This window comes from Cnephaeus nilssonii (assembly GCF_951640355.1).
Source record: "Cnephaeus nilssonii genome assembly, chromosome: 3".
Taxonomy (NCBI): Eukaryota; Metazoa; Chordata; class Mammalia; order Chiroptera; family Vespertilionidae; genus Cnephaeus; species Cnephaeus nilssonii.
This window is the reverse complement of record NC_137074.1, coordinates 68,937,162-68,950,911: the sequence shown is the minus strand read 5'-3', so window position 1 is coordinate 68,950,911 and position 13,750 is coordinate 68,937,162. Positions and strand designations below refer to the sequence as shown.

The 13,750-nt window shown below is 41.1% G+C and overlaps 1 protein-coding gene across 1 annotated transcript in view; it reads right to left on the bottom strand.

The window, feature by feature from the left end:
- The window catches only part of MORC1 (MORC family CW-type zinc finger 1), a gene marked incomplete at its 3' end in the record, with an annotated part of 148,749 nt that extends 135,201 nt beyond the window's left edge, over positions 1 to 13,548 (bottom strand). Inside the window, exons 1-4 of the mRNA XM_079766314.1 lie at positions 13,475 to 13,548; positions 11,330 to 11,383; positions 5,407 to 5,441; positions 1,392 to 1,460 (exon numbers count right to left, since the gene is read on the bottom strand). Of these exons, the coding sequence (XP_079622440.1) occupies positions 1,392 to 1,460; positions 5,407 to 5,441; positions 11,330 to 11,383; positions 13,475 to 13,539 (223 nt within the window). The 5' untranslated portion in view covers positions 13,540 to 13,548. The remainder of the gene's footprint in view (positions 1 to 1,391; positions 1,461 to 5,406; positions 5,442 to 11,329; positions 11,384 to 13,474) is intronic.
- Positions 13,549 to 13,750: the final 202 nt, after the last annotated feature.

Sequence of the window (13,750 nt, the reverse complement as noted above, 5' to 3'; positions counted from 1 at the left end):
GTCATCAGATACACTCCTCCTTCTACCTTATTACTCAATTTCTAAGCAATATTAATAAAGAATTGCTCTTTCAACACTTGTGGGCTTTTAAAAAAAATACTACTTTTTATGTCAACTAACATGTGTTCCTTCTGAAGATGTGAACCTTTGTCACTTTCTTGAGTTTTGATCATTTTGTTTATGGAGCCATATAAAATGAGCTGCTTTTTTTTATTAAAGAATTGCCTTAAAATGTATTCCATATTCTGTTATTTATCTTAAGAATTCAGGAAAATGAACTTAACATTCATTCTAGATGTGGGAAATGAAACTGCTTTTTCAGTGTGGTTTTCTCACAAACTCTGCTCTCTTATTTAGTTAAACTAAAGAACCAACAATACTTTTTCATCAAAATGACCTGGAAAAATCAAAATTACTCAAAGTTAGAATGATAACTGAGTAGACTATCTGAGCATTTCTAAACTTGCTAATAAATTATTCTATGACTATTCAGACCAAGACTTTTCCAAGACTCAGAAGACAGAAGACGGTAACAACTTTACTTTGTATTCTCAGCTGCCATCAGCATGAATGAGCATTCTTTCCTCTGGTGTGAAGCTGACCTATACAGTCCCATGTTACTTAACTCCTTCACTATTTTTAAATCCTGGCTTGTGGCACATACACAAGTGTTATAAGAATTCACGGTTAAGCGAGTCCATGTAAATCAAGCCCTCATCAGAGGAAATAAAATAACAATTCAATTCCACAGCAAACAGGTATTATGTACCTATGTGCTGGCTTTTTCCAGCCTTGATGATACAAAGACAGTCGTGTAATGTATTGTAGTTATTCATTATGATAGGTACATCTAATCAAAGCAACTAAACCCTTGAACATGCAAAGAAAAATCACAAACTGCTAAAAACAAAGAAAGATGACCTCTACCTCAAGGTTAAGCAGGAATTTTTAAATAGCCTAAAGGCTTTGGAAACTGCCTAAGAGGTCTCGAAAGCAATACCTGAAGGATGGTCTAAAAACAATCTCAGAGTGCAACCAGTAACTATTTGCATTCCATTCACTCCCAGATGCTTTTTCATACAAGTAATTAGGTACCCTCTGCCTTTCATTTTTCTGGCAATATTTATTTACGCTCACTTTTGTCTTGGTGTTACATGGTTGCAATGAATTTATTCTGTCAGCTGAAATATTTAAACCTAAAAAGTTCAACAATACATTAAGGCTGGGATTTATTTACCCTAATAGCTCCATATCTGTTTTTGCACAGATACCTCAATTTACTTTTATTTATTTTATGAGTTTTATTGTGTAAAGTGTTACAAATAGTTACTTTATGAGTTGTAATACTATTCCCTCTAACAGCCAGTTAGGTATCTAGATAATTAACTTACCAGGGCTCATACCACATCCATCATCCAGAAAGCACAACATGAATCCGCCCTGCAGTTTTTCATTATCCACTGTAAGAGAAAGCAGTTATTACTAATAAATATTGAGCCTAATTTGTTCGTCAAAAAGACATGCTGCTCACAGAATTATTCGTCCTCTTCAAATGCAGCCACTGAGTGATGACAGTTATGGTACAGTGATAGAGCTCAGAAAAGCATTTTGACTACAATTTCACACAGAAAATTGCAAGGGGGAAACAATCAAGCAAAAGGCTTTGAATTACTATAAAACACCTGCACATTAATGAATTAATGACATGCTCAGCTCCAGAATGTGACCGGCCCATTAGACTCTATGTATCCCCTCCCTAGGGAAGGGGAGAAAAGTAGAGTGTGGTGTGACCCCAGGATCCCTCTGTCCTAACTGACCATCCTGTATTCCCTTCCTCCAAAGCTCAATTCCAAAGTCAAGGCAGGCCATTCTCATTAAATTCATCACTCTCTCTTCCAACTAGTTAAATCCCATAAGAGCCATTTGAGAATGCTTCTTTTGTTGTTATTATTATTTTTTATTGTTGCTGTTATTATTGGTGTAGATTTTTTTTTAGTTTATAAATTTTTGCTTATTTCAATGTCACACTAGTCATAGGCCCAAAATTACAGAGAAATGACCAGTCTTAGAAACTTTCAGAGTTCTGACTATTAGTAAACTCAGGTTTTTTTCAGTAGTGTCTTTAATTATAGATTTATCCAATTTGAATATTTTACTATTTATACCAAACACTAGAAATATCTACCAATTCTAAATAACACCTTTCTCCCTTCCTAGGAACTTGTCGAGATGGTAAAGGCAAAGAAAGCTGCTCAAGAGCAACTTCTAAAGGCAAGTAGATCCAAGAAATGGCTTAAGACCATCTTCGTTGTGTGTGCATTTTTATAATAAAACTGAAATACTTTGCAAATTTTCACTTAAAATTATACTTATGGTAAGCATTTGAAAGCATGCCATTCCAACATAATTTCTCAGAGCTCTACCCTTCACTGGGGTAATCTTATCCTTTGAAAGTCTGATGCAGTATTTCATTCTAATTCCCAAGTACCAAAAATGGTCTTGGGAGAGGGAGAAGGAGGGGGCGTACAGGAGGCAACCAACCGATCAATGTTTCGCTCTCGCGTTGATCTTTTCTCTCTCTCCTTCTCCCTTCCTCTCTCTCTAAAATCAATAAAAACCAACAAAAAAGAAAAAACATATGGAATGCATACCCATGTTTACTAGAACTAATACACACAAAGAGATAAAACACCCATGGATAAACATATATTTAGTTTGAAATTTATAGCCCTCAGGTTACCTGAAGAAAACCTAAGACTAGAGAGTAATTCAGGTGCCTCAGTAAACAATTTGGAAATCAGCCCAATACCTAGATTAACTACGTATACCCATACAAATTCTATCTATTGGTGCATACCCCATTTCTGGTTTGTTTATTTGTAAAAATCTATTTGCTAGGTTTATAACCATAGTAGAGTTTGTTGCAATAAAAAAACTTTATAGCTCTGGCCAGTGTGGCTCGGTTGGTTGGGTGTCATCTGTGAACCAAAAGGTTGCTGGTTCCCGGTTGGATACATGCCCAGGTTTTGGACTTGATGCCAGTAGGAGGCATTCAGGAGGCAGCAGGTCAATGTTGTGCTTTCACATTGATGTTTCTCTCTCCGCCCCGCCCGCCCCCCCCCCCTTCCTCTCTTTCTAAAACAAATCAATAAAAAATAATAATAAAAAGAAAAATTTAGCCCAGCAGGTGTGGCTGAGTGATTATCAACTCATGCACCAAGAGGTCGCCAGTTAGATTCCCAGTCAGGGCACATTCCCAGGTTGCGGGCCAGATCAGGAGACAGCCAATTGACTTTTCTCTCTCATCAATGTTTCCATCTCTCTCCCTTTCCCCTCCTCTCTCTCTAAAATAATAAAAATATTTAAAAACAACTTGACGAAACCGGTTTGGCTCAGTGGATAGAGCATCAGTCTGCGGACGGAAAGGTCCCAGGTTCGATTCCAGTCAAGGGCATGTACATTGGTTGTGGGCACATCCCCGGTAGGGGGTGTGCAGGAGGCAGCTGGTCGATGTTTCTCTCTCATCGATGTTTCTAGCTCTCTATCCCTCTCCCTTCCTCTCTGTGGAAAATCAATAAAATATATTTTTAAAAAAAAATTTTTAAATAAAAACAACTTTATTGTCTCTCACTATTAGAAGGCATGTTCCATGAGTGCAGAGACTTAATCCAAAATTCTGCTCAATGCTCCCTCCCCAGCACCCAGAATAATTACTCGGTTCATTCATAATAGGCCCTCACTAAACTGTTATTGAATAAATGAATGAACCTGTGAACTAGTCTACTATTCTTTTCCTCATGGTAATTCCTCAGACAAGAATATTCTTTTCTTCCGCCAACACTACTTGACAAAAATCACATCCATATTTCAAGTCCCAGCTGTTTTACGTGAGGCATTCTTTCTCTTTGTTCCCACCATACTCTGGGCCTCTCCTGGGCAACAGACACTTATTCTATTTTACTCTATGTAATCCTATATAATAAAAGCCTAATATGCAAATTGTCCGATTGATGGAATGACTGGTCATTATGACTTGCACTGACCACCATGGGGCAGACGCTCAACGCAGGAGGTGCCCCCAGCCTGCAGGCCCCAGGCCAGCTAAGATGGGTGCCAGTGGGGGGGCCCCTGATCACCCTGCCAGCTGCCCCACAGATCAGCCCTGATCGCCAGCAAAGCCTTGGGACACTACCCATGCATGAATTTCATGCACTGGGCCTCTAGTTGGATACATAAGGGAAGTCGGCCTCTTCTCCACTACTGCTGTTTCCTTCTGTGTGGAATAGAGTTCAGCCAGTATTAGTAAAGAGGCCCTTTGCTGTCCCTGGACTCACTTTCCCTGCAGCAGTGAGCTCACTCTCTGACTGGTAATTTGGGGAGGCCCTGCTCAGATCCCTCATGTTCCCTCTGGGGAGTGAGCTGCCTGCAGAGAGCAGAGGTCCTTTGGGCAGAGCCTGAAGCCACTGGTGGGAAGTGCCTGGTTCTGGGTTTGATCAGCAAGTCTGCTGGCTCTCACACCAAGCTCCTTACTCCCACCGAGCACTTATCAGTAATAAAGAATGACTATTGTTTTCTTTCTCCTTTTCAGAACATGGAGGTAGAAAGGGAAGAATACTGTCATTTATAACGTTCCATCAGACCTCTCAAGATGTCCATGTCTCTCTCCTGTGTGAACCATACACACCTGCACAAGATCTAAACACTTTGAACTGAGTTGCTTTTTAAATATCGATATGGATTTACATCGTGGACCGTATTCTCTCGCCTGTGACCAATAGCCAATATTAGCCAGCATCTACAGGAGATCTGACACAGTTGGGGATGGGGGTCATTTTTAACACCACGGGTGCTTCTCTAGGAGTGTTCACTGCAGGGCTGGATCACAGAACCTAACCTCCTTTGCACCAAATTCTAATGAAATGAACGAATAAAAGCAATAAATACTTGGTGACTAGAAATGAAGTTAATGAAGAAAATGTATTTGGTGTGAATTTTATAGCACTCAAACATTCATACTGCACTTTCACTTACGCATTTCAAAACTGTGTTAAGTTGAGATGATGTATACTTAATTGTAAATACTTGCTAAGTAAACACCCTTTTAAAAATAAAACTGTTTTCTCCTGGCAGACAAAGTGCCTGTTCTGAATCAGTCTGAGGCTTTCACAAAACCCTGAAAGATCTAATTTTGTAAAAGGTCCTGTCACAAGTGAACAATGTCACCCCAGCAGCGTACTTATCTCAACTCAGCTCCATGGGGTCACTGTAGTCACAAAGCACTTAGATTACATTACACACCTATAAGATGTGGGTGGATTTCATGGAATAAAATAAAAGCAAAATAACTACAGGCTTTTCCTGTGGAAAAAGAAAAAAAAAGAAGAAAAAGAAAGCAAATCTGCTCACCTGAAAACACATCGAGTCTTGCAGCCCCGGCATCTCTGGAAACAATATAAAAATGTCATTGCTTCAGTATGAAATTGTTTTTAAAAATTACCTTGATCAGAACTCATGGAGTTCCCCACCTGTGGGGGGTGGGCGGCCTGGTGGTTGCGGCCCCCTGCTGGTCATGAGAGAAACAGCCAGCGGGGGGGGGGGGGGGGGGAAGGGGTTTGGGGTATCCCCGCCCACACACCAACCCTCCACGCGCCAACTCCCCCCACACTCGCAGCCTTCTGTCCTTGGTGCCCCATCCCAGGTTGCAAAAAACCCTGCCCAGCGTGGTGGCGGCACCCCCTCCTCTCCTCCAGGGTGCCTCCTGCTCTGGATGGGGTTTCCCCCCAGATTGCCTAGGGCTGCCTTCACAAACAATGGCAGAGGTGAGTAGTTTCAACTGAGGATATGGAGCACACAGGGGTAAAAATACTTCCTATCTGGCCTTCTACAGAGAAGTATGCTGATTTCCCACTCTATGTGGTAAGATTGCTGGATGAGTTTTTCTTTTCTTTTTTCTTAATTTTCTACAATTCACAGATATTATTTGCGTGTATTTTAAAGTAAAAACTTAAAAAGGGAAGGAGAAAAGGCCAGAAGATCCTAGCTTCAATATCAAGGGTGTGAGAGAAAGGAGAAAGATAATGAGAATAAGGTCTTAGATGCAGAAGAGGGTATGTTGAGGGAATGAAGGATCTAAAAGGAAGCTCAGAATAATAAAAACAACCAGATTCTGATGGGAAAATCTGAGTATCTTCCCAAATTTCCATCAATCCCAACCCAAAACTATCCCGTAGAAATCTGAATATGTGCACTGTACTTGTTCTACATGCCTAGTTTCAAAGTTAGCCCCTTAGCTCCTTCCTCTAACCAAATTGCTTCTTCTAAGCTCCTCCTATATAGAAATTCTGGTGTTACCACTGCCATTTCTTCAGCATTTTCTGTGTCTCAGGTAAGCACTGAATGAAGTATTTTTTGAACCATTTTTTTTATTTTTATTTTTACTATTAGGAGGATACGCTTCTAATTTTTGCCACAATTGCATGAAATGTAGGTATCATTGTTTCCATTATGTAATTATACATAATTCAAAGTACCATGTACAGAGAAACCAAGATGGCAGCATAGGTAAACACCTATATTGCTGCCTCGCACAATTTCAAAACTGCAACTGGAAGACAGAACAGACATTGTCCAGAACCACCGGAAAGCTGGCTGAGTGGAAATTCTACAACTAGAAGGAAAGATAAAAGGACACTGAGATGCAGGCCAGACGGGAGTCGCAAGAATATTCAAAGTGATGAACAGCAAGAACCTACAACCAAGATTACTCTACCCAGCAAAGCTATCATTCAGAATTGAAGGTCAGATGAAGAGCTTCACAGACAAGAAAAAGCTAAAGGAGTTCATCACCACCAAGCCAGGATTACATGAAATGCTGAAGGGTATTCTTTAAGAAGAGTAAGAAGAAAAAAAGGGAAAGGTAAAAAATTATGAACAACAAAAAGACATCAAATACATACCTACCAACAAGTGAATCTAAAAATCAAGTGAATAAAAAATCTGAAGAACAGATTGGACTGGTGAATATAATAGAATCAGGGACATAGAAAGGGAGGGGACGGACAATTATCAGGGGGAAGGGAGTCTGAGGGGTGTTGGAAGAGATTGGACAAAAATCTTACACCTGTGAATGAAGACAGTGGTGGGGGGTAAAGGGCATGGGGTGGGGTGGGGAATCAGGTGGAGGGGAGCTATGGGGGGCAAAGAGGAACACCTGTGATAATATGAACAATAAAGATTTATTTAAAAAAAAAAAAAAGGACACTGAGACCCAGAGGAGCTGTGGAGGACAGAGGTGTGGAGACCTGCGCACAGAAAGGGCGGGCAGCTGAATACGCAGCTGTCTTATTTGCAGCACTCAGGAGGGCAGGCAGCAAGTGCGCGGCTAGCTTTCTCGTTCGGGAGGGAAACAAAACCTTCCAACTGAACTGAAACCCAGTTTTGGGTGAGACTTTGGGTACCCAGACTCATTCGGGGAGAAACTGGACTGTCCGGCAGCGGGCGAAATTCGAGGGCAGCCTTCTCTCAGAGGTGGGTGCAGCCATTGCCGGGACACTGAGACACAGAGGCCTCGTAGGGCGGGGCTGATGGGAAAACAAGGCTGTCTGCTCCACCCTGAGACTCCGCCCCATCCAAGCTGAGCACAGAAGCTATCCCAGCGGAGACACAGCTGATCCTCACAGCCAATTGTCCTGGAGGTCAACTCCCCCCAGTAATACTAACAACAATCTAGGCTTAACTACAACAAGACTGCACACACAGCCCACAAAGGGTGCACCAAGAGTGTCCACCTCAGGTAACTGGGGAGGCTGATCCACTGGGCCCTGCTAGGACACCTAGCACACAAAGCCACTCCATCAACTCAGGGAAGCAGCTAAAATGCAAGCTAAAATGCAGAGACAAAGAGGCAGGTCACAAATGAAGGAAATGGAGAAAAGTAAACGACTGGATACAGAGTTCAAAACCACGGTTATAAGGTTTTTCAAGAATTTCCTAGAAAAGGCCGATAAATTTAACGAGACCCTCGAGGATATGAAAAAGGACCAACTAGAAATGAAACATACACTGACTGAAATAAAAAATATTATACAGAGACCTAACAGCAGACTAGAGGATTGCAAGAACCAAGACAAAGATTTGGAATACAAAGAAGCAAAAAACACTCAACTGGAAAAGCAAAAAGAAAAAAAGAATCCAAAAAGTTGAAGATAGTATAAGAAGCCTCTGGGACAACTTCAAGCGTACCAACATCAGAATTATGGGGGTGCCAGAAGAGAGAGAGCAAGATATTGAAAACCTATTTGAAGAAATAGTGACTGAAAACTTCCCCCACCTGGTGAAAGAAATAGACTTACAAGTCCAGGAAGCACACAGAACCCCAAACAAAAGGAATCCAAAGAGGACCACACCAAGACACATCATAATTAAAATGCCAAGAGCAAAAGACAAATAGAGAATATTAAAAGCAGCAAGAGAAAAACAGTTAGTTACCTACAAGGGAGCACCCATACGATTGTCAGCTGATTTCTCAACAGAAACTATGCAGGCCAAAAGGGAATGGCAAGAAATATTCAAAGTGATGAATAGCAAGAAACAACAACCAAGATTACTCTACCCAGCAAAGCTATCATTCAGAATTGAAGGTCAGATAAAGAGCTTCACAGATAAGAAAAAGCTAAAGGAGTTCATCACCACCAAACCAGAATTATATGAAATGCTGAAAGGTATTCTTTAAGAAGAGGAAGAAGAAGAAAAAGATAAAGATAAAAATTATGAACAACAAATACGTATCTATCAACAAGTGAATCAAAAAACCAAGTGAATAAAAAATCTGATGAACAGTATTAACTGGTAAATATAATACAATCAGGGGAATAGAAAGGGAGTGGACTGACAATTCTTGGGGGAAAAGAGGAGTGGTGGTGCGGGAAGAGACTGGACAAAAAGCGTATACCAATGGATGAGGACAGTGGGGGTGGGGGAGGTAAGGGCAGAGGGTGGGGTAGGAACCTGGTGGAGGGGAGCTATGGGGGGAAAAAAGAGGAACAATTGTAATAATCTGAACAATAAAGATTAAATTTTAAAAAACAAAAAAGAACCAACAAAGTATCATGTACACAATAGGTGCTCAATAACTACCCCTGTACTGAAAGTTTTCAAAGAAACTGTTTCCTCACAGAAATTCTAGGCGTATAAAGACATAGAACAATAATTCAATTTTATAACACATTAAGTCATTTTATAATAGGCTGTAATTTAGCCCAGGTCAATTTCTCTCTGAACATCTCTGTATTTAGCAGAGGCTCCTAACCACACCTTCCTGTACTGCCACATATTTTCCTTATCAATTTACAGCATTCCTTTAATATCTTCCCGTTCTAATTTTGAAAACTATAGAAAATCATCAGAATCTTGAGTAAAATAATTTTTTAGAATAACAGGGGACTATATGAAGATCTTCCTTATGAGACCAAGCAAACATCTTGACTAAATCTATCAAACAGCTCCATTTGATGTGAAATACGAGCATTTAGCATCTAAGCAGTGGTGGCAAAGCCAAGTGTTCACTGAGGACAGAGGAACTAAGGAGGTGGGGCTGGCTGTTGGGCCATTAGGAATGGCCAAGCTGAAGGCACAAGCTGGTCCAAAGAGATTTTTCATATGGTACCTCCTATTTCTTAAACTTTACAAACAATTCCTTCTTTTTTTCCTTTTCTTTATAAACACCGTGTGAATTTTCACTATAAATCCAACAAACACGAGACAGGCCACACTTGGTCAGGGGCTGCCAGTTTACAAATGCTGCTCTAAGAATTGCTTTATTGATCACATTTCTCTCGCTCCCCTGAATCTGAACTCAATCTTTCTTTGCCAATCACCCTCTGCTGCATAAACTGTTCCTGTTGTTCTATTTCTTCTACATTCTGAGTTTATCTGCCCTCCACTATTGAATGAATGAGTGAAACAACTTCAGAAGAGAAGACAGTTGGCAAAGTAGACAAACGTGTCCTTTCAGAGTAACCAATGTCTTCTTTCAGAGTGACAGAAAGCAAGTTGCTGAAAATGGACACGCAGTGGGAGGAAGGACTAAGGGATACCAAAGGATCCTTGCTTCTGAGCTGTGGGCAGAAGCAAATAGTAGCAACCCTGAAACCCTATAGGGAGACTACCCATGAATGTTCCTGAGTCTTGGTCCCATCCCTGTTTGCTCCTTCTAAGTTGAGTTCAGGGCTCTCCTAACCAATCAACTTTATTATTTTTCTCCTCTCCCCTCCCTTTCTGTGATAACTGTGATTCCATTAGTTCTACAGAGAGAGAATTTAGTGTAAGAAAAAGTCAGTGACTTTTTCCTTAGTACAGTGCACTGCTGTGCAGAAAGTTCTGGATGGCTAGTCAGCTCAGTCATCTCCCTTCTTAGACAAAAAAAAAAGGGGACAAATGCAAAAAGTTGAAATCCATTTGTCAACCTGTGGCAGGGAATTTAAGTCTCTCTACTGAGATCCCTGATCTAACAACTTCCTACTACTTCCTGGGTAGACTGCTTTCTGTAGAAAAGGTAGGTAAAATCTTCCATTACAAGAAAATACAAATACAAAACAAATGCAGTGCCATATTTGATTAGCTGAAAACAGACTCACAAGCCCCCACAAATACACTTAAGTGGCATTTAAACTGTTAATGAGGGTTATTTAAACACCAGTGCTTTTGTCAGAGACAGTAAAATGGGGTAGGGGAGTTCTAAACAGACTAAATTTGAATTCTAGTTCTGCCAATATCAATATTATGACCCTGATTAATTCATCTAACCTCTCTATGCATCAACTTCCACATCTGTAGAACTGAGATAAGTATAGCCACCTCAGAGTGCTTTTGTAAAGATGAATGAGCTAATACCCATCCATAAGGTTCTTAGAACAGGGTCTGATGATAGAAGGAGATCAACAGGTTAGCTCTTTTCTCCTTAACTATGCAGTTCGATTTGATGCAGACTTCAGTAAATGCCCAAACTTAAATCTAAATTCTCAAGACACAGTATATGTTGATATGCAGTATAACTCAAAAACATCCAAATGACTACCTGCTGTTACATGCTTATTAACACAGAAACAGACCCTCACTTTACCAGTATCTGCACTTCAAGTTTGATCATAAAATACAAACTGAGTAATTCCTCCTCTCACCTGTTCTTTTTCCTATAATATTTTTAATAGCAGTTAAATTCACAAAATATTGCAGGTGGGGGGAAATGACATTATAATTTCATCTTCAAATACAACAAGACTGGAACTGTGTGAGATGCCCCCAACAATCTTCGTTCACTGATGAGCCTTACCTTGCATTGTCCAGCAGTTCAGCCAGGGCTCCAAAAAGGAAACTGTGCGTGGTGCTGGTGAAGAAACAGAGGGAAAGCCAACAGTTAAACTAACTCTGGAATCAGTGCAAAAGGTTCCAGAAAGTTGCAGACAAATGTTCTCCAGGTCTAGACAGATAACCCAGTAAGGAGTTATTCTAGAAACAACTTTCTCAGCGCCGTCAAGATTCTGAAGTAGATGTGCTTCATTACAAAGCCAGCAGGCCTAACACGATGGCCGAAATATCCTGTCTACTCCTAATGAAGCAAAGACTTCACAGGCCTTCCTGTACTTAGAGCAAATTGCTTTGTAAGCATTTGTTCAAGTTTGTTTTTGTGTGTTTTTTAAGTTCACACTGACAGCTTTCAGAAAAATGGACCATTTGGGGGATCAATAACTGGAAACAGAGAACGCAGTTTAGAGGCTATGTGGAGGAGTCCAGAAGGGAGGTGGCAGTGGTTTGCAGTAGTCAATGGTAGTGCAGATGGAGAGGAACGATGAATTTGAGTCTTTGAAAAGATAGCATGAAGGGGACTTGATGATGGATTGGATGGTGGATTGGACAGGAGAGGTGAAGCAAGGGAGAAATACAAAATCACTCCTTGTTTTTACTGTGGGAATCTCAAACAAAAACGACCTGGGGGAGTGGAGAAGATACCAATTTGTATCTGATTTTGCTTCTGCTTGTGCTGCTGTCAATTTTGTTATTCCGTTTCCAGACCACCAACTGGGTGATTTGGGGGAGGAGAGGTCTGCGAAGCAATATCTGCAGAAGCTATGCAAAACTGAGGCTGAGGAAACTTCCCAAGGTTAAATTCCCAGTCCTTCCAACACTGGGCTTGTAATTTTTCTAAAATGCAACTCAAAACTGCTATTTCTTCATTTGTCTCCCACCTCTGTTAACTTTTAATTAATGTCCCTTCCAGCTTGCAATTATTCTCTGTAATAGAGAAATAAAACTAAATATCTGCTGAATATTACCTGTTTTACTCATATTTTCTGTAAAAATTGCTCTGTCCCATACAGCAAGGCTGGCTAACCCTGGTTTTCTTTACATTTTTTCTGTGGTTTCGAATCTGGTGCATCCGTTGTATCAGTGATTTTCAGCTGGTGTGCCACAGGAATTTTTAAAACATGCAATACCTGACTGTTTAGTCAGAGGCACTGACCTCTTTTTCTTTAGATTGTCAAATTTAAAAATGACAACAGCCAACATAACAATATCTGGCCGGTGTGAATGCATCAAAATGATACCTACTTTTTTTGGTCAGATCAGCAAAAAATAGAAAATATTTTTTGGTGTTCTGCAAAACTTTAGTAACCAGTTTATGTGTGTATGAGATGAAAAGGGTTGGAAATCACTGCTTCATATCAATCAATACTTTCAGAAAATCCAAATTACTGAAAGATCCCCCCAAACAACACACCAATGTGAATTACACAGCACTCCCTGCTATGCTTTGCTGTGTTGGAGAAGACAGATGGAATAGGAAAACCTGTCTTCTTCCTCCGCAGTCTGAGCATCGGAAATAACACCTAGTCAGTAGCCAAAACGCATCTGGGCCTGACAGAGAAGTCAGAGGGCCCTTGTAATAACCAAAATGTGAGAATTCTAACCTCAGAGAGGTCACGTTTTTGGAAATACTCTGGAGGCCACAGACGCTGGAATCAATAAATACAAATTACTCTCTGGAGGCAACTTTAATCTTTAAAATGTCAGGATATTGGGCAGGGAAGTCACTAGAGACGGGCAACCTTGGTGGAATGAGGGTTCTCTGGCCTACAATTCCACCGTTTTGTTAAATGATGAATGTAGGGCCTTCCTACCACTTGGCGTTAATGGGGGGAAAAAGTAAAAAGGGTTTAGCCTTCCCCAGAATATCACTTTATCTTTGTTTCATTCTTTTTAAAGCATACACTTTAAATAAATTGTGTTTCTCTTTTTAAAGCATAAACAACTTTAAATAAATAAATAATATTTCCATACGTCGATGATACCAAGTTCACGTATTTCGCTAGGTCCTAGGAGACAGACCAAACTTTTCACGGTGAGACCCTCCCCCCACCCTCCCGCCCCCACCCCCACCCCCACCCCCACCCCGTTCAGGCTCTACCGAGTCACTCACGAGTTGGCGTGGATGAAATCCAGATGCAGCTGTGCCCGCCGCAGAGTAGCATACTTGTCACCCATGTCCTCGAAGGCGACCCACGCGCCCCTCAAAAACGCGAAGGTCCGGTCCTCCCGCTGCTCGCTCACGCCCACGCTCACGCCCGCGCTCACGCCCCCCGGAAACCGGCTCGGCGAACGCGCGCGCCCCCTGGTGGCCGGAGTGCGAAGCTCACACTGCGCTGTTGGCTGGCGTCTGGCAAGATAAATTGTTGCTCAAAGGACAGCTTTGAGC